We start from the raw sequence: 21,837 nt of genomic DNA on the forward strand, positions 1-21,837 counted from the left end.
AAGAGTTTTTACTGTCACAGTTTTAACTCTGTGTGATCCACATCCAGAGGATAGTTAGGGTCTTTGGAGTTCAGTTCACCTGAACAACGTTTGGACAAACATTCCTGAAGACATGTGCTGCTCTGAAACAGTTTAGGGAACAGATTCAGAGCTGGACTGTAGCTGTTGAACAAACGCTAACTCAGACCTCCTCTTCTATCTGGTGCTGATCTCACCCCTTATTTCTTTAGAACCATGAATATCCCAGTCCTCACAGAGTGTCTTGTGTCCTTCAGGTGCAGGTGGACAGTGAAGCCTGGGTTATTTTCATGCATTTTTATTTACTAAGCTTCTGTTTGAGTTCTGTGCTATTTTTGTTTTTCTTTGATTTTTGGCAGATTGCTTTACTATATCTTTAAAATTAGATATTTAAGACCCTGTCTGAGTTTCTATTGTCTGTGGACCTGTCCTAACATGTTCCTTTTCTTCTGTTCTGGTGGGGATTTTGTCAGACCAATGGTGTAATGTTCTTTGGCCTGGTGAGTGATGTGGGTCTAGATGCAGATTCTGGTCGGTGTGTGGAGGTCAACTCTAGACCTCCAGGTTGAAATGTTTGCTTTCATCAGAGTTTTTCTTTCCTGATCAAACCGATGAAGTGAATACGCCTGCATGAGGCTAGAAAAGAGTTGAAGTCCTCTGATCTGACAAACCTCTCATGTGAAGTGAACACGGCCTTATGATAAATTCAGAAGCGTTGCTGAAAATGTCCCTCCATGAAGATGTGGCACGGTTCAAGTACTTAATGCACGTGGAAAAGGCTCAAACAGCTAATGTGATGGTGAAGAACTGGCCAACCTCTGCCCTCTAAAAGTGAAATATGTTGCCTTTCTAAACTATTTCAAAGTTCAAATATGATTTTTACAAATCTGAGTTACATAAATTAATTTTTATTGTTAACAAAAAACTGCTTTAGTCAGAAGTTGCAAACAGGAAGGAAGATTTTTTTCTATTATGTTGGTGTTTGTGTCTCTGTTTTTATCCTGAGGTTTCTTTTATTACTGAAGGCAATTTTTCAGATTGTTTGTGTTTGTCAGGATGATTAAAAGTGTGGATTCATCTGCTGCAGGAAATGGTTCTGATGGAAAAACAGCTTACTCCCATCGGAGCAAAAGCTGTGTCCTGCTGTCTTTTTAAAATTACAAACCTCTTATTTTGCTGGAGCTGTGTTTTTTAAATTTTGTGATCAAAGGAGAATATGAATGAAAAAGCCACTTGTCTTTAATTGAAAGCTGTTTCTCAGGGTTTCTGCGTTAGGCTGATGAAGATGCTTTTCATATGACAGATTTTATTTACAAACAGGTCCTGGTCCTGAGTACTATTATAGGTGCAAACAAACAGAACTACCAACAAACAACCTATAAAAGTACTCAGGACCAGTTTGCTCCAGCCATTATTTCTCCTGTACATAAATCAGTCAGTGTCAGGGGCTTTAAACATCACCTTGAAAGTGTCTGAAACATACTTGTGTGTGATTTTGGCATTAGTGTGAGAACAATGTCTCTTGCAAAATAGACAATTATTTCCAATTATTGTATTTAGTACAGACAGAAACCTGGTATCTAAAGGGTTAAGAGTGAGGCAACAATATGATTTAAGTTCATTTAAGTACTGTGTAATAAAGGATGAGTACAAATACTCTATTTTGATTAAAGCCCTCATTTTGTGATATTAAATTTTATCTATTAAATTACACGAAGCTCGAGGTGGAAAAATGACTGACCTAATGAGTTTATTTCTTTATTGTACGTCTCTATAAATATAGAAGTTTTATTTGATAGTTAATATATTTCATAGAATGTTTATCATGCAGTGCTGTTAGAAATACACAGTAAAAATGAGTTTATTAGAAATAGTAACAAATAAACTTTTCTGTGTAATCTGTCATATTTTTTTCTTTTTGCTTGAAGTTTGAGACCCATTCACAGTGCTGTAATTTAAATTACACAATTGTAAAATTTAATTCAAATTATTATCGTCTCGTAACTCAGCTGTAAAGATGTCAGAAAGTTTGAACAGACGTTAGAAAGCAGCTCAGCTGAGAGGGGTGAAGTTATTTCTCCTCTCAGATGTTACAGCCTGATTACTCAAACCTGAAAACACAAACTCGGCCTCAGAAAACTGCATCAATCAAAGCGCTGAGGCGTGTGTGGTGTTCAGTGTCACTGAGTGTCGTCCTGCTGCTCAGTGCTGCAGGCGGCACATCAAATCCGGTGTATTATTCCCTCTTGTTGTCGTGTTCAGTCCGATAAAGCAAGTGTGGTCGAACATCAGAGTCGTCCTCTTATCATCTGATTTAAGCACCAGCAACCTCGTGTTTCTGTGTGAGTCTGCTCAGATTTCATGTTCAAAGACCTGCAGCTTTATGTACAGTCCAGGCTTAGACACAAGCACACCCTGGAGCTTCTGTAGGGTCAAAAGCTGCTTAGTAATCCTGACTGGCCAGATTCTGTAAGGAAATTCAGGTTTTTCACAGAAGATGGCATGGCTTCTGTTGTGGCTGGTTTCAATGAAAGTAAATAAGGATAAGATCACAGAAATCAGCCTAACTGGGCTGTAAAACAAGTCAGATACAAATAAACGAATAAACATCAAGGTTTTTAATCCTTTTTATCTCAGACTGACATCAGCCAATGAACAACAAAGGTCATCATTTCCTTTCACACAGGGATAAATCTCTTTATTCAGAGACATACTTGGAATTACTTTTAGAATAATCCAGCCGCCTTCACATTTCTGAGCCAATTCAAAGAGCAGACAGGAATAATAGGAATGATTTTCTGACTGAAAGGGAGTGAAAGCTGTCTATTATTTAGTAAATAAGAGAGTTATATTAAACAGATTTATTTGGTCAACAATTAAAAAAACTACTTGCAGGTCAAAGGTCAGATGGATTTAGAAAAACTCAGAGTTGTGAGCATGTCATGCTGCACTGGAAACAAATTCCACCAACTTGTTGTGTGGTCGTTAACAATGGCCTGTATTTAATATAGCGCGTTTAAGATTGCTGGAACCCCCCAAGGCACTTTACAACACAATCAGTCATTCATCCATTCACACCCTGGTGGTGATGAGCTACGACGTAGCCACAGCTGCCCTGGGGCGCACTGACAGAGGCGAGTCTGCCGAGCGCTGGCGCCTCCGGTCCCCCTGACCACCACCAGCAGGCAAGGTGGGTTAAGTGTCTTGCCCAAGGACACAACAACATCAACAGACTGAGTGGGGCTCAAACCTGCAACCTTCCGATTGCCAGGCAAGCACTAAAATCCTGTGCCACCGTTACCCCATTTATTCATTACTAAATGAATCTGAATCTTATCAACCCTCCCCTATGGTAAGCTTTGGGTAGTGACCGAAAGAACAAGATTGTTCATACAAGCGGCTGATATGAGTTTTCTCTGCAGGGTGTCTGGGCTCTTCCTTAGAGATGGGGTGAAAAGCTCAGTCATCCGGGAGGGATTCAGAGTAGACCCGCTGCTCCTCTGCGTCGAAAGGAGCCAGTTGAGGTGGCTCAGGCATCTAGTTAGGATGCCTCCTGGATGCCTCCCAGGTGAGGTTTTCGAGGCACGTCCAACCGGTAGAAGATCTAAAGGAAGACCCAGGACATGCTGGAAGGACTATGGCCCTGTCCACACGTAGCCGGGGATCTGCCAAAACGTAGATTCCTCTCCCGCGTGTGGATCCTCATCTCCATTTCACTCACTGGCACACCTGACAGAATGAACCAACCCAGTGAAGGATCTTGCGGGGAGGTTCTTCCTTGGGAGTGTTTGCTCCAGTTTTTAACCGCAGATCACCGGCCGGCTTCTCCTCCTCTGGCCTCGTCTCGCCGCAGACGCCATCGCCGAACCCCGGCTGCGACGATCCCCTCGCTGCAGCTCCGGCTCGGCGCGCCAGCTTGGACCCGCCGCCAGTCAGACCAGCAGTCCCATCTCCGGTCCAATCAGCACCTCCGTCATCGGCAGGCGGAGGGACCACGCCTACAGCCCAGCTGACAGAGCTCGCCGGCCTCCAGGCGGAGCTTGGCCGGATCCGTCAGCTCGTCAGCCTCCAGGAGTTCCAGCTGGACACCCTATCCTCCCCGAATTACCAGGAGAAGGTTCCGGTTCAGTCTGCAGCTCCCTCATCTCTTGGCCAAAGGATCGAACCCGCAGTCCACCCAGCAGAGCTCGCCGGTCTCCGAGCTGAGCTGGCCCAACTCCATCAGAGCCTCAGTCTCCAGGAGCTCCAGCTGGACAATCTATCCTCCCTGCTCTCCCAGTTTCCGGCACCACCAGTTCAGTCAGCTCCTGTCCCAGCGGTGGTCCCGGAGGTTAAACCATATCCAGTTCCCGTGGTGGTCCGGGAGGTCGCACCGCATCCTGTTCCAGCGGTGGTCCCGGAGGTCGCACCGCATCCGGTCCAGCCTGTCCAAGTGGTCCCATCTGTAGCAACTCCTCCTCCACTCCAGAAGCCGGCGGTCCAGAAGCCGACGCCCCCGGACCAGAAGCCGACACCCCCGAACCAGAAGTCGACGCCCCCGGACCAGAAGTCGATGCCCCTGGACCAGAAGTCGATGGTCCAGAAGCCGACGGTCCAGAAGCCGACGCCCCCGGACCAGAAGTCGACGCCCCTGGACCAGAAGTCGATGGTCCAGAAGCCGACGCTCCCGAACCAGAAGTCGACGCCCCCGGACCAGAAGTCGATGCCCCTGGACCAGAAGTCGATGGTCCAGAAGCCGACGGTCCAGAAGCTGACGCCCCCGGACCAGAAGTCGACGCCCCTAGACCAGAAGTCGATGGTCCAGAAGCCGACGGTCCAGAAGCTGACGCCCCCGGACCAGAAGTCGACGCCCCTGGACCAGAAGTCGACGGTCATGAAGCCGACGGTCCAGAAGCCGACGCTCCCGGACCAGAAGTCGACGCCCCCGGACCAGAAGTCGATGGTCCAGAAGTCGACGGACCAGAAATCAACGCCCCCGGACCAGAAGTCGACGCCTCCGGACCAGAAGTCAATGGAGGTCGACGCCCCCAGTCCTGAAGTCGACGCCCCTTCCAGTCCTGTGGTCCACGCCCCTTCCAGTCCTGAGGTCAACACCCCTTCCAGTCCAGAGGTCGTCGTTCTCTCCAGTCCAGAGGTCGACGCTCTCTCCAGTCCAGAGGTCGACGCTCTCTCCAGTCCAGAGGTCGACGCTCTCTCCAGCCCAGAGGTCGACGCTCTCTCCAGCCCAGAGGTCGACGCTCTCTCCAGTCCAGAGGTCGACGCTCTTTCCAGTCCAGAGGTCGACGCTCTTTCCAGTCTAGAGGTCGACGCTCCCTCGTGTCCAGAGGTCGACGCTCCCTCGTGTCCAGAGGTCAGCGTTCCCTCCAGTCCAGAGGTGGACGTCCCTTTCAGTCCAAGAGGTCGACGTCCCCTCCAGTCCGACGTCTCCGCCGTCTCCAATCCAGTGGTCGATGCCATCTCCAGTCCAGTGGTTGATGCCGTCTCCAGTCCTTTGGTCGACGCCGTCTCCAGTCCCGTGGTCGCCGCCATCTCCAGTCCCGTGGTCACCATCGTCTCCAGTCCCGTGGTCGCCGCCGTCTCCAGTCCAGTGGTCGACGCCGCCGCCTCCAGCCCAGTGGTCGACGCCGCCGTCTCCAGTCCAGTGGTGGACGCCGCCACCTCCAGCCCAGAGGTCGACGCCTCCAGCCCAGGGGCCGCCGCCGCCACCTCCAGCCGAGGGACCGATGCCGCCACCTCCAGCCCTGAGGTCATCGCCGCTGCCTCCAGTCCAGAAGTCAAAGACGTGTCCTCCGACGTCTCTGCCTCTGGTCACTGCCAGTCCTGCCCTCACCAGGCGCGGGCCCCCAAGAGCCCGTCGTCGCCTCCTCCTCTGCCACAGACGCAGGACTCCAAGAGCCCGTCGTCGCCTCCTCCTCTGCCACAGATGCAGACCCCCTAGAGCCCGTCATCGCCTCCTCCTCGGCCACAGACGCAGGCCCCCAAGAGCCCGTCGTCGCCGCCTCCTCTGCCACAGATGCAGGCCCCCAAGAGCCCGTCGTCGCCGCCTCCTCTGCCCCAGGCGTAGGCCCCAAGAGCCCGTTGTCACCTCCTCTGCCCCAGGCGCAGGTCCCCGAACTCTACTGGTCCCTGCCTCCTCTCCGTCGGTCCCTCGGCCCTCCCTCCGGGTCCCCCTCCTCCCGCCCTACTCTATTTTCCTGTGGGCGTCCGGAATCTGCCCTTTTGGGGGGGGGGGGGGGGGGGTACTGTCACACCCTGCCCTGTCTCCCCATTCGGTTCAGTCCTGTGTTCATGTTAATTGCTCCCACCTGCCTCTCATCTCCCAATCCCCCAAGGTCCCAGCTCCTCCTGTATTTAAACCCTGTTAGTCCATTTTGTCTGGTTGGTTCATTGTTTCATTGTCCTGCATGTCTCATTAAAACCCTTTAAATGTTCCTGTCTGCCTGCCTGCCTCCTTCCTCACCCGCGTGTGGATCCTCACCTCCATTTCACTCACTTGCACGCCTGACACCCTGCAGGTAGATCTTGTTCTTCACATTTTCACAGGAGTCGCATACCTCAGCCTTTTTCTTTTTTTAAAGCAGTTTTACCGGTAGTTTCCCTTCGTTTGTTGTTGTTAAAGTCCACAGGTAAATGAGACAGTTCTTCTAAAGAGGAAAGAGAAACTGCTTTTCTCAGGCATGAGCACTCCCACCTCCCGACACCTTAGACAGAATGAGTTGCCCAGCTTAGGTGCATCATCATTTATTTTTAGTGAGAGTAAAGAATCTCATCTCTCAGCTGCGATCTGCAGCGTCATCCTCTCAAGTATCAAGTCCAAGATGACACTTTCATCTGTGAATCCAATCGCTGCGTGAAGGACAAACCGTCACTTTTCACTGACTATCAGTGAGTCCCGAAATAAAGAAGCATAGAGTGGGATCAGTTTGACAACTTTCACGGCTGTCGCCAAAAGAAACTCACATTGAAAACGCTTCGTCACACAGATGGGTCGATGTTCTGATTCTGGATTCAGATAAACACATCTGAGTGGTTTATTGTCTGTGAGATTCCAGTTGACACCAGAACAGAATATAAAACAAGATGTTTGCTGTTCCTCAGAAATAATAGATATATATTGGTGCCTTTAACTCCAGGGGCATAAAATGCATTGTGGGTGAATTATACATGAGTTTTTCTCGCTGGATAAAAGCCAACTGATTCAAACAGGTTGAGATTAAACAAACTAATGTGATGACACACAGAGAGCTTTAAGACTCCCTACCATAAAGAACAAGACATCTGTAACCAGTTGTGTTTAATATGAGGTCCTTCAGAGTAAATCTAATTCCTGTCAGTTGTTTTCATTGTGGGTCAGAACCTAGAGCCAGAATCTACAGAACTGTTAGCATTTAACTACTGAAGACAGAACACACATCAGGCTTTTTGAATTTCAGCTCAACTCTAATAAAAAGTGAGTTTTTAGCGTTTTTCAGCAGAATGGCTTGTATAGATAACTTTCAACTAAACATCCAATCTTATAGTTCCTTATTTTTGCAGAGAGCGAACTCAGTTACAGAAACATGGACCACGCACTCTTAAAGACCCACATCCTGTGCTTGTGCAACCTGCAGATCTTTCCAAGACCTGGCAAGGCAGAATGATGTGGACTATGGGACGGTGAGGGACTCCGCTGTGTATGACTACTTCAGGAACAAAGGCATCAACCCTCTGGAACAGGACAGCACCTATGCAGAGCTATGGAGAACCATCAGCAAGAGCAACGGCATGGACTACTCTGTGTCGAGTCCGTCGGAGGGAATCCGCAAGGTTCGTGTCTCGGTCTTCTTCTAAAGTCCATTCGATGGGTTCAAATTCTAAAATCTAAACACAATATTTTAGAAACTTATGGTGTAAAACTAATCTCAATCTCCTGCATTAGTTAACAGGTTTTTATTAGTTGAAAACAAAAACATATGATTAAATTACAGGTTGTTTTGGGGGAGCAGTGCAGGAAAATGAACCATATGATGTTGCAATCGTTTCTACAAATGATTATTAAATAAAACACAGGGTAGTGTTTTTTCTCAGCAGGCAAACATACACATGTGAGAATATTCAAATTTTAAAAAACGTGTCTCACCTCTCTAAACTGAAAATTCCGCACTCTAACTTTTGAACTTCACATCTTCTGTGAACAGCTCTTTACTACCCCCAGACCGTTTGGACTACCGAAACAAATTATATCTCAAAAAGTAGGAATTTTTGTCAGCTTTTCAGAACGGGTCTCATTTTGTTCTTAAGTGTTACATTTCTTTCTCTACAAGCCTCAGAAGGCGACACCCTGATTCTGTCTCACTGAAACCCATGTTAAAGGAACAGAGATTTTCTATATCGATCGATACACTCACAGCATGTGATACATCAAATCGACCAGCTTGGTCTCAGGAATCTTGTATTAAATTTTAAATGCGTTATCTTTTACCATGGTAACATAAGTGCATAAGGATATCCCCAAACAAGTCTCATTGAAATTAATGCGAAAAGCCTAATATTGAGCCTATAACATACTGCTGTTTCTTATCTTTCTAAGCTCTATACACTTAAAATTAGCAGCACAGCTGACATTTTAACACTAGTCAGAAGGCAGGAAACGCCCCCTCCTCCTTTGCTGCTCTCTCATTGGCTGAGAGTTTTCAATCATCTTCTGCCTAAAAGGAAATATGCACCCACACATATGATACATCAGTTCATCCTGCTTGATCCCAGGAGTCTTGTATTAACTTGATATTGTGTTCTGCGTTACAATGGCAACGTGCTTAGCAACAGCATTTAACAACATTTTAAACACAACTGTATCAACATACTTTAATATAGAAATGTTATTCAAAGTTTAAAAGAGTAATGTGACATTGTCCATTGCTTTATTAAAACAGACTCCAGTCATCTGTTACCATGGCAACACAACTACAAATCACTTTAACCAAGTCTCATAGGAATTAATATAAAAAAGCTGAATATTGAGCCACTAACAGACTCTTGTTTTTGATCTTTTTGAACTATCTGTACTTAAAACTAGAAACAAGTTAAATCTGATTGACCGTCAGAAGGTGGGAAGGTGACCCACTCCCTCCCAGCTCCCTGATTGGTTGAGAGAGGCCAATCATCTTCGGCTAAATGAAATTACACACCCAGACATGTGAGACATCAAATCGATCGGCTTGGCCTAAGCAAGCAATCAATCCATCCATCCATCCATCCATCCAAAAAATCCTCTAACATCCATCCAACAGTCCGTCCATCATTTCATTCATCCAACCATTCATCAATTCCATACCAAGTCTGAGCATATGTTAATCTATCAGTTTCAGATATCAGTAAATGTTTCTAACTTCACAGTTCAGCCAATTGTAAAAATGTACCTATTAAATTGTTCTCATTCAAATTCCAGCTGTTTAAACATTTCAACTTTTGAGTTTTTAATCAATGTTCAAAGATTTGTTTTCTGCTGTTTAGCATTTTTTTGTCCATTCTCCACCTATAGTCTGAGCTTTATTACAATTGTTGGTGATTTTTGCTTCTAAATCTTTAAATACATTCAGCTCATTTTGACAGTTAAGCTTAGTTTCAGCTTCACTTCAGCTATTCAGCAGCTTCAGCAATCAGTTTCCAAATTTAGCATTTGATGCTAATTTCACAGTTCAGCTAAATGCAAAAATTAAACTGTTAAACTTGTCCTACTGAAATATCAGTTGTTTAGACATTTTAGCTGTCCAGATTTTTATACAATGTTCACAGATTTCAGTTTTCTGCTGTTTAGGATTATTTTTCTCTATTATTCACTTACTTTTTGTGTTTTACTTGGTCCTTGGTGCTTTTTGCTTCCACATCTTTCAATACATTCAGCTCATTTTGACAGTTTTGCTTAGTTTCAGCTTCACTTCAACTATCCAGCAGATTCAGCTTGCAGTTTAAGCTATCCAGCATTCAAACAGCATTTCTGCAAGAAATGCAATTTATCTAGTTAACCAATTGCAACAGCAGTTGAACAATGCACTGATTAACTAAACACTTTGTGTATATTTTAAAACACAACTTGTGTCATTATGTCTATAGAACAGATTAATGTCAGAGGCAAATGGACTCTGGGAGCACCTATTTTATTTCCCCAGTTCTGACATTCCCCATCCAACTGCTCCGACCTGATTCAGACCCGGGTCAGGATGTGTTGCCACGTTTTCCATTCCTCACACAGCTGTTCCTCTGCCTGTAAAATTCTGTTTATAGGAGGATGAATGGATCCATTTAGATTTAAAGACCCAGCCCTAAAAATAGACAGATTTGAGAAATTGATTACAAAGGTTAGTTTAAACTGAGTGCTTCTGATTGTTTTTACCTTAAGTTTATTACTTATAAGAAACTAAAATACCTTAAAAATCATGTCTCCAGGCAAAGAAGACTCCCTACGCCTTCCTGTGGGACATGGCAGTGCTGGAGTACACAGCGCTGACGGACGACGACTGCACCGTCACCGTGACAGGAAGCAGCGTGAGCAGCAAAGGTTACGGCATCGCCATGCAGCACGGCAGCCCCTACAGAGATCTCTTCTCACAGAAGTAAGTGAGCTTCAGACTGAGAGATCAGACTCAACAGCTGCTCAGGGATCAGCTGACAGACCTGGTTTGGTTCAACTTAAAAAATAAACACTGAGTGACTCATCAATTTAAGACAGGTCAGATCAGTGATGTGGAAACAGCTGATTAGGTTTATGCTCATCGTGTGTAAATCTGCTCCAGTTTGGATAAAACAGATCCAGTAAATATTTTGAGGAACTTGTCAGTCTGCAGAAACCTGCAGCAAGAATTGGTTTTCTTCAGCAGCAGCTCAAATGTATTGATCCTGATTACTTCTGGTCACATGACCGATCTGTGGTTTGCTTTACTAAATCTCCTTCTACTGTGTGGGTGTTGGTCAGCTCTGCTTTCCTGTGGCTGATTGAGAAAAACGATTATTTTTTTTCTTAATGACTGCAAACACTTGTTGTATATGGGTGTCTAATAGAAGCTTAAGCATTTAGGAAGGAGTTTTAAAAAGGGACCTTGACTTTCTTAAATGACTCAGGGTCTTTGCTCTCAAATTTTTATGAGTCTTTGGTACCCATCTTACCTCAGCTCCTGAGTCAGAAAGTGGATAAATGTGAGACATGTTTGAGATGAACTGGAAACTAGATTACAAAATAAAGTTAGGAAAAATTATAAACAAAATAACTTTGAGTAAACTATTACCATCTGCCCTGAAAATATGCAGATTTTTACAGACATTTTTGTGTCTCCCAATAATCACAGTGGTTAACCCAGGGGAGGGCAGTCCTGGGGTCTCATTTATCAAACATTGCGTAGAATCATTACTAAAACCATACTTAAGCTGAGCAAAAAAAAAAAGTACTTACGCCAAGTAGGTTTGTGATCTATCAAACATGGAGTACGCACAGCTGCACGCAATCTCCGCTTCATAAATCAGAAACTATCTAGAAAGGTTTTCAGCTGCTTTTTAGTCACATCCCTCCCTCACCACGCCCACTTACTGCCATAAATAGTCAATGCAAAGTGCCTTGTGGATCTCATGCATATACATAAGCCGGCTGTTGCTGCTCTCCGCCAATGACATGGCGACCATAGATCAAAGCAAATCAAGGAAGCGCAATTTCACAGAAGCAGAAATCGAGGTAGGTGCGGTTGAGGTGGAGAAATGAAAGGAAGTGCTTTTGCAAAACAAATAAGAGAAAATCCACGGAGTGGCACAGCGTTGCTGAAGCCGTCAATGTTGTGAGTTCTTTGGAGAGATCTGTGGCGGATATAAAAAATGGTCCAATCGGGATTTGAACCCCAGACTCCCAGGTGTAAGTCACATGCACTAACTAGTCACCCAAACAGAGATCTCCCTGTACAAGTAGCCAGGGCCCATAATCAATTGGGTCACAGTGACAGGACACACACACTAGAGATGCATGACATTCAGTCTAAATCTGTCCCCCTGCTGATATTCTGCATTCCGTATACTGCACTTCAGGCTGTGTGTGTGTGTGTGTGTGTGTGTGTGTGTGTGTGTGTGTGTGTGTGTGTGTGTGTGTGTGTGTGTGTGTGTGTGTGTGTGTGTGTGTGTGTGTGTGTGTGTGTGTGTGAGTGCGCGCGCACTTGTGTGTGCGCGCGTATGGGGTGTCTTGTTCTGTGTGAAAACGAAGCAGTACATGTGATAATGCTGCAGGATTTCATCATGTTATCCTTCTCAGCAGCAGCACTGCAGGTGCTCTCCATGTCCAACATGTGCGTAAGTCAGGCCCTTAGTCAGCTTAAAGTTGCGCACATTTTTCCGCTAAGAACTCTTTCATAAATCCCAAAGTTTGTGTTGAAAGTTGCTTACGCAGTTTTCCGAGCCAGTTTTGTGCGTAAGCAAGCTTGATAAATGAGGGCCCTGGTCCTCGAGGACCACTATCCAGTGGGTTATAGTTGCTTCTCTGCTTAAACGCACCTGGTTTGAAGTTATTGGTGATTAACAGGCAGTTGCAAATCCTGATTGGCTGCTGAACAGGTAAATCATAATTCAGGTATGTTGGAGCAGGTAAACAACTAAAACATACTGGATAACAGCCCACGAGGACCAGGATTGCCTACCACTAGGTTAACCCATTCATTCACACATTCACACTCTTGAGTGTGCATCAAACAACAGTGCAACTTTTGTTGTTTAAATTATGTTTGGGAAGTTCACAGTTAGCTCTCAAGCTCCTCCCAAAGTTGTCTCACATTTCTCCACTTTCTGCCCACAGAAACTAAACAGGTGTAGCTTCTAGACACCCACAATTGTGACAAGTTTTAGAGAAAGTTTAGATCCTAATTTTTCCTGAAATTTTATGAATCTCAGTGACATGAGAGGGAAGTCGTGATTCAAACAAAGAGATTAAAAACCCCTACAAACATTTTTGTCATTTCTGAATTGTTAGTGAGTGGTGCTCACAACTTGGTGTGTATTACTTGTTTGATGTAACACATTTCATTGGTTTATTTTGTGGCTATTGGTGCAGTGACTGTGATGTTTTTTTTTAGTTTGTTTACATCCTTCTTGTTCATTGTCACCAGGTTTTAGTGTCTCTGTCAAATCTGTGATTTGAAGGAGTTTAAGATTCAGAAATGTTCCGCGGCTTTTTAAATCTACTGAGATAAGTGTGACTTTCCAACTGATGCAGGATATTTTTTTCTTAGTTATCATGTGGTACAACAAAGTCTGATGAGGAGTTAATGAGGGTGGTTTGAAGCTTTTGCCTCAATTTGATCCTCCTTGTTGACATCAAGGCTTCATTATTTTCCACAACATCCTCTGATGTAAGTGAGGTGTCCCACTGTGGCTCCATTTCAGCTATTTACAACGCACCGAGGGCTTTTAAATGTATGCTAATGCGGGTCACTGTGACTGGAGGAGGAACGAGTGTCAATCAAAGTGATTTTAAACGTGCACATGATGAGAAAGGCCTCCTGCAGACTGTTGAATCAATAACTCTACACTGAAGTCAATTAAGCTCATCTGAATAGAGATAGCTTTAAGCAGCGATGTTGTAAAGCAAATGGGATTATTCATGGTGTGCGAGTGTAAACAGAAGGAAGCGTGCTAATTGCTAATTTTTACAGACGTCTCAGCGAGGGTTCAAAATTTAGGGTAAATCTATCGCCTCCTTTAGTGAGAGTCAGTGAGTGCTTTTCTCCCCTTAAACACAAACTGATCCCAGAGAGAGTTTAAAAATTGCACAGATGATTTAGTAAATCTCCATATTATTTAATCATGAATTAACATGGAGCTTCACAAAATGTGAAAACTTTCTCACCCGTCTTGTATTGATTGGCTCTCACAGTGTGAACAGGAAGTTAATAAAGACAAATGTTTTGGAAAAGTGGCTGCCAAACGAACGATGCTGCTATTTGGAAGTTTTAGTTTAACATCTATGTCTGTGAAGGTTCTCAGTCATCCAGGTCATTGTAGTCTAAGGAGCTTTGAAAGAAAAGCGTCTGGACTTCTTTGAGTTGCTTGAAGACGTTTCACCTCTCATCCGAGAGGCTTCTTCAGTTCTAAGGTCAAATGGTGGAGAGTCCCAGATTCAAACCCAGTGGGAGTTTCCCCCCGAAGAGGGAACAAAAGACCCCCTGATGATCTTCTACATAAGCACATGAGCCAAGGTGTGAGGGTGGGTGTGGATCCTATTCAGCCAGAGTTTCAGGTGAGCTCATTGTGAAGCCTGGCCCCACCCTATCATGTGAATTCCTGAGGTCAGATGGCTCAGGATATGCGTGGGCGTTGAGGCATCTGGGAAGGGATCTCAAAACTGGATTATAGATGGCAGACAGTTGGTGTCGTAAACCACCGCCGCTGGGATCCTGTTTTTTTTTTTCAGGGCCAGCAGCCATGCAGTGCTCAGCCAGCTGTGTCCACAGGAGGGAGAGAGATCTTGGGAGGGGCGCAGAGCACATTCCTGCAGGTTGATGGCCTTGCTGTGAAGTCCACAATCTGAAGGCGGGGGGGGGGGGGGGGGGGGGGGGACGGACGTGTTCCACAGCATCTGTCTGCATTCCTTCCTTCGTGGGGGATGATTTATTTGCAGCTTCAAGGCTGCATGGCATCAGATTAGGATAGCAAGACTGTGTTTGGGTCAGGCAGAGATAATTTTCCCTCTGCCTTCAGTCTGTAACTGGTCATTCCAGTCCTTCAGTGAAGCCAATTCAGGTGATTAAACATGTCCACACCGTCCGGTGACCCTCTCCGAGATGACATCCATTTTGCGCACTAACACTGGTAACGCAGCTAAGACATTGTCCAGCTTACGGTTCACCTCGAGGAACGTCCCAGTCTGTGAGGTCTCCGCCCGGACGGTGCCGTCCATGGGTGCGGGTCGCCCTCCAATCGCTCCCATCATTCCAATTTTTCGGAAAACCAGATATCCTCCCACTCCAATCAGAAGAAATCCAGTGATCATCAGGCCAAATATCCACACATCTTTGACGTCCTCAATGGACAGCTGAGAGAGACAGATGACATTCCACTTCTTCCAGGAATCGAGCATATATCCCGCTGCGTGTGTCCCGTGAGGGCAAGCGCGAGCCTCCTCCTCCGTTCTCATCGTAGAAAAAATCTTATCAATCGCGTTGAATGATCAAATAATTAAATCCATTTCTGAAAAATAGTGATTTCCAGAGGAAATGCAGAGAAGCGCTCTGTAGACAGACAGGACAAAAAAAGCCTTGGGAAAAAAGATAAGGGAGCAAAAGCAGAAGCGACTGTGCTCTGTGAGTGCCAGGAGAAGTTGGTATATTAAAAGGACAATGTGTACACTGTTCTATAGGAAAGGTAACTCTGAATGTCTGCTGGTGTGATCTGGTGCTGGATAGAAAATAACTTTACCTCAACCTTTTTGGGGAGGGGCGGTTGGTCTTGTTATTAAGGGAAAGATGGCCAAACAGGGTTCTAGTGGGTCAGGACTTTGGTTTGGTCCAATTGGTCAGCTGATGTCAGTGTTCCTGTTGTTTAATTAGAGATGATATCTGAGTTTGTGCATGTATGCACACATTACAAGTGGCTGCCTCGCTGTCTGGATTAAAATACCATCAAAATACATCAAAAGACATATTAGCTCTCATGTGGAGACACATTTTCTCTGCGTTAGCCTAACAGCTGCATGTTATGGTGTCTGAATCCCCGCCTGCTGTAAAAGTGTGAGGTAATGATGTTTATTTTCATCCAAGAAACCATTAATACTGATGTAGAGGAACTTGCTGAGAATAAAACTAAGCCTTTGTTGTTCTGTTTGAAAATCTCTATCTCAGGATTAATAAAAAAAGTTATATCTGTTGTTTTATCAGGCAAGGCAGCTTTTCTTATATAGCACGTCATACACAGAGGCAATTCAATATGCTTTCCATTAGCAAGAATAGCAAGAACATTCAAATCAATGTGACAGAAAATACAGTTTAAAATTTTAAAAGAAACAAAGCTAAAATTAAAGGTGAGCAGTTACAGTGCTGAAACATTCATTCAAAGGCTTTTTGAAATAAAAGTTGGGGCACATCTGCGGTCATGAGGAAGCTGATTCCATATGTGAGCAGCATAGTACCTAAAAACAGCGCCACCCTGTTTGGTTCTGACCCGGGGTTCTACCAACTCACATCACCCCATTCTAATGTCTTTGCACTGGTTACCCACTGACTTTAGGATTAATTTTAAAATCCTGACTATAACTTTCAGGGCTCTACATGGTCAAGTTCCAATCCAATCCTATTTTATTTATATAGCACATTTAAAAACAGCACGTCAGCTGACCAAAGCACTGCACAAAGTTAAACCTAAAAAAAACATTCAAAATACACATACATACTCATTAAACAAAGATAAAAGCTGTCATAAAATAGAAACACCTAAAAACAATACAAATGTATAAAACAGCCCATAAAATAGAAGTCAATAAAAACAGAAGTCAATAAAACAGAAGAGAGTCACAGCATAAAAGACCGATCATTGACCAAAAGCCAAATTAAAAAAATGTGTCTTCAGGCTGGATTTAAACTGTGCTAATGAAGAAGCCTGGCGTACCACCAGAGGGAGCGCGTTCCAAAGTCTGGGAGCAGCAAAGGCGAACGCACGGTCCCCACGAGCTTTATACCTCATTTTAGGGACTTTGAGCAATAGATGATCAGCAGACCTTAGTGACCGGGGTGGGGGGTGGGGATGGGGGGGGGGGGGGGGGTTGAGCAGCTCAGAGAGGTATAAGGGGGCCAGACCATTCAGGGCTTTGTAAGTAAAAGTTAAAACTTTGTGTTGAATTCGAAATTGCACAGGAATCCAGTGTAGATCTACCAGAATGGGAGTGATGTGGCAGCATCTATTAGCATTAGAAAGAAATCTGGCTGCAGCATTCTGGACTTTCTGCAGACGATTTAGGACTGATACATTTACACCAATTAGAACCGAGTTGGAAAAATCGAGTCTGGAAGTGATAAATGCATGAATCACTGATTCTAAGTGTGGCCTCTTAAGAATGGGCTTTAGTCGAGCAAGGCTACGTACCTGGAAGAAGCAGGATCGAACAGTGGCATTAACATGTGCACTCATTGACAAGTCGACATCCAGTTTAACCCCAAGGCTGGTCACACATGAATTAAGGTTTAGGGGGGAGAGATTAAAAGCAGCAGAAGTTTGCAGATTTTGTTTTGGGTTGAAAAGAATGGCCTCAGTCTTATTGTCATTGCACTTCAGGAAATTGGAAGCTAGCCAGGTTTTAATTTCTGAGAGACATTCTGATAGCTGAGTAATGGAACTTAATTGATTTAAAGCCATATAAATTTGACAGTCATCGGCGTATATATGATAATGTAGGCCGCGTTTAGCAATGACGTTTTCCAGTGGCAGAATATAAATAGAAAAGAGGAGTGGACCTAGAATGGAGCCCTGGGGAACTCTCCAGGGGAGTGGGACAAAAGGAGAAGAGCAATCACCTATGTGAATGCTGAAACTCCTGTCAGACAGATAGGAGTGAAACCAATTTAGCGCAGTCCCTGTGACTCCAACAAAAGATTTCAGCCTAGTTAACAGAATGTTATGGTCAACTGTATCGAATGCCGCTGATAGGTCTTGCAGTAGTAACAGAATAAAGGAACCAGCATCAGTTTCTGTCAAAATGTCATTTAATACACAAATATGTGCAGACTCGGTGCTATGATTTGGCCTAAAAGCAGACTGAAAATGGTCGAGTAGTGAATGTTCCAGTAAATGATGTGAGAGTTGAGCATGTACCACTTCTTCAATAACCTTAGATAAAAAAGGAAGTTTGGAGATTGGACGGAAACTTGTATAATCATTTTGATCCAGGCCAGGTTTTTTCAGTAGCGGTAATATTACTGAACTGTTAAATCCTTGCGCTCCAATCCGAGCCTTCAGGTCCACCCACTAGAACCTTTTAGAAGTTCAAAAGACCTGACAAAACAATTGAGGTGATTGCTCTTTCCAGGCTAGTATTAACAGTCTGACACTTCTAAAAAACAGCTGAGGACCCTTTTATTTATAGCTGCTTTTAGTAAAATCCATAGTCTTCTAATTTTTATTCAGATTTGTAATAATCTTTTATTTGTTTTATGCTTTACTTTCTAATTTTAATTTATTTCTGTTTGAAGATCATTATGATTGTATGACTTTATGATTTGTTTTGGTTTGGATCTATGTGAAGCATGATGGCGCAGTTGTTAGCACTGCGTTTACATGTGGCAAATTTCCTCAATCCGATTGAAATCTTGGTTGATCGGAGTTTCCGAATCTCTGTTCACATGGACACGAACTGAAATGATCCGATCATGCCGTGCATACATATGCACCAAGCATTTAATCCGATTAAATAGGCTGAGTATGCGCAGAGTTGCCTTTCCCGAAAGAAAAATTGTAAACAAACGCCATGAAACGAAATGAAAAATGTAAAAACAGAAATAAATATTCTTCCTGCTTTCCTGATTCATTTATTCAATTTAATATTTTTATTTAGCTCATAGAAGTTACGTTTTCTTCAGTGAATAACTGCAGATATATGCTTTGCTGCATTTTATTGTTGATTAATATAAGGGAGGGTTATGTCTCTGCCTCCTGATCAGCTGGTCCGCGGGTCTGAAGTGACAGCTGTTGCGCTGCGTTGCGGCACAGAGGGGGTTGGGGTGGGGGTTAGACTTATTACTGAGCTCTGTTGTGGCTTATTATTAATAACATGTGACAATCAGCTGAAACTGTTGAGAAAAATCTGTTCAAACAAAATCACAGAAGATGTTCAGAAAGTTTAGAAGCCTGTGTTCATCATTAACGAACCGCATCTCAGGTCATCTGCGTTTACGTGCTTTTGACACGGACTTTACTGTCGTCCAGAGTATTTAACTGAGGACGTTTTCCTACCCAACATCAGCCTCCAATCAGGTCTGGAAAACCCATATTATCCTGTGTTCTTTACAAGCGCGTTTCCATCACCTGCTGCAGAAGCTGCTGCGTTCAAAGCTGACAGAAACGGGGATCCGTGCGCTGCAACCCCTGCAATAAACCTGCGTATTTCCAGTACAGATTTGAACAGGTTTGTCTAATGATTTGTGCAATAATCAGATTTTTATTTTACTTCCACAAAGTGCAAGTTCTGAATTAAATATTACTGAAACGGGACGGCTTGTCGTTGGATTTAAAAGCCGCCACTCGTTAATTACGACGTCATTTTTGAAGTCAGGCAGTCCAAATGACAGCGGAGAGGCCCGCTCGCTGTTGCACACATGCGCAGTGGGCATTATTTTACCCCAACAATCCGAATGGCTGTGTACATGCACGTCAATCGGAATGAAGAATGGAATAAACCACCTCTCTCAATCGGATTGAAATTTCAATCCGATCGGGCCGAATCGGATCAGAATATTCCGACTGACAGGGGCGGATTTAGGACTGAAGAAGATCTGGGACTTAACACACACGCATGTGCACGCACGCAGGCGCAGACACACGTGCACACACACGCGCACACACACGTGACACGCATTAGTCAACATCATATATGTCTTGTACCACATAATTTTTAATCTGAAGCTACATATTAAGCATTTTCAGGGCAGAGTATTGTTCCTGTTAGTGTTTAGTGTGAGATGATAGTAAATATTCCCTTTCTTGCCCCAACCACTTCACCTGATAAGCTAACTTTAGGCAAACCAGCAGCATGGGCAGCTCCAGGAAATTTTACCAGCAGTTGCTGTACAGTTGCTCGGTCAGTGTTTGGGGTTGTTGTCCCCTGTCGGCGCTTATTGAAGGGGGATGGGGTGGGGTGGGCTGGGGGGGGGGGGCTACAACATGAAATTCCAGGGCAACAAAATGAAGTACAGAAAAAGGTGAACATTTTTATCCTGCCTTTCATTATCACTGTTACATGGCAATGCACACAAACCACATTGGGACCCATTTTTCCCGGTGTTCTATCAGAACACCTAGCTTGTAGCTAACATTAATATCAGATTCTGCCAACAAAACGGAAAACAATTCATATGTAAATGTTTTGCATATTTATTGCAAAATCAAAATTTTCTGCTGCTTCAGTGGTGCAACAGCGTTATATTAATAAGAAATGACTATACCTTGTGTTTTACTACAGCGTTGTTAAAGCTTCAGATCACTAAGAATGCGTTGTTTCAGCTGTGAGATTAGTCGATGGGATCAATGAAAAAGAACGTTTGTCACTGACTCCATGGAAACGTTAAGAGAATTTACAAAAAGTGGCTTCCAATCGGTTTTGTGACTGGCATATTTTTGTGAGTTTAGAAAAGAAGCAGATGAGACAACGTGTCCGACAATTCTGTTTTTCATCTGACAATATTAGTACATGTCCGTAATGTCTGAGGTGTTTTTACAAACAATACTTAATACTCCTGGACAGGGTATGAATTGCACAGAGGCTTGTGGGGGAGCCCAGTTATGGGGGGGGGGGGGGGGGGGGGGTTCTGTTTGGCCTTGGCCCCCAAAATGCCTTGAAACGGCCCTGGGTGTGTGACAGAGTTTTGAAGGTGATCTGAATTGTATCAGAATTATAAATATTACATGTGTATAACTTATTGTTTTTATACTGGTAAAAGGTTTATTGGAGATAAATCTACCTACATTTTACTTTTCAAACATTTTTCTTTGTTTTCTTGTTTTTATTTAACAATTTTCCTGCCCTGTCTGTCTCTCATCTTCCTGCATGTTCTCTAAACTCTCCAGAAAAACTGCTGCTTGGATTCTTACTTTTTTTACCTTATAAGTTACTTTTTAGCAGATCAATGGGATCTCCTGACCGCAAAGCAGAGCACACGTTTCGATGCTGCGTCAGTGACAGAAAAGACAGTACCAGAGGATATAAACGGACATGAACGGTCATGTGTTAATTATAGTTTTTTGGTTGCGCCACTTTGAGAATGTGCCGTGCGCAGAACGCAGCTGCCTGGAGCGCTCCCCCATAATTTGATCCCTGCTTCTGGATGAAAAACCGGACATTATCATGAATACAAGAACCAAACCCCCCCACCCTACCCCTCCGGACAGAGAGTGAAAAGTTGACAGGTACGGCCTCCTGGTTTGATGCCAGCTCCGGCTTTCTCCTAGCAGTTTATGGAAGATTTCAACACGAAACGGGAGACTGTCTTAAATGCGAGACAGAGCTGGTCATGCAACTCTCCAGGCCAGCGCATGTTGGCACGGTGCGCACGCGAGGTGTGGGGTGGTGGTGGTGGGGTGCGTTCAAGATTTGGGGTTGCTGAGCAGTTGCTTGGCCCAATCTTGGGGTTGTTTAGCAACCCCTAGCTACCGCCTTGTGCCACCCATGACCAGCAGCACAAAAAATATTTTCAAATAAGACTCACAAACCTGAGTCAACACCAGTCTAATCAAAGATGGGGTTCTGTCGCTGTACTTTTGGTCTAAAAAAACGTCCTTATGTCCATCTTCACTCATGCGTTTCAGGCAGAGACTGTAGAAGAAGCCGGCTGCTGAAGGGCTTCTTCTTCAGTGGTGGAGGCTCAGGCAGGCTGTATACAAACTACTGCCAGCTGCTCCCTCTCTGTTGGACTTTGGTACTGCATGTTACTTCCGCGATTTAGATCCGGGGCTTTTCATGAAACATCCACGGCTTCAGCCCAAGTAGCCGGGCCTAATGCCGCCCCTGCCGATTGACATGTTTACATGCAGAATTTTCGATCTGAATTGGCATTCAATCCGATTAAATATGCGCATGTAAGCGTGGCTATTGAAGAAGAGGACTTTAATGGCTTT

The 21,837-nt window shown here is 44.4% G+C and overlaps 1 protein-coding gene across 4 annotated transcripts in view; it reads left to right on the forward strand.

The window, feature by feature from the left end:
* The window catches only part of grid1b (glutamate receptor, ionotropic, delta 1b), a 716,034-nt gene that overhangs the window by 666,628 nt on the left and 27,569 nt on the right, over positions 1-21,837 (forward strand). For all 4 annotated transcript variants that reach the window (XM_070545805.1, XM_070545804.1, XM_070545806.1 and 1 more), the window contains 2 exons: positions 7,629-7,824; positions 10,444-10,610. In XM_070545805.1, coding sequence (XP_070401906.1) covers positions 7,629-7,824; positions 10,444-10,610 — 363 coding nt within the window. The remainder of the gene's footprint in view (positions 1-7,628; positions 7,825-10,443; positions 10,611-21,837) is intronic.

This window comes from Nothobranchius furzeri, chromosome 16 (genome assembly GCF_043380555.1).
Source record: "Nothobranchius furzeri strain GRZ-AD chromosome 16, NfurGRZ-RIMD1, whole genome shotgun sequence".
Classification (NCBI taxonomy): Eukaryota; Metazoa; Chordata; class Actinopteri; order Cyprinodontiformes; family Nothobranchiidae; genus Nothobranchius; species Nothobranchius furzeri.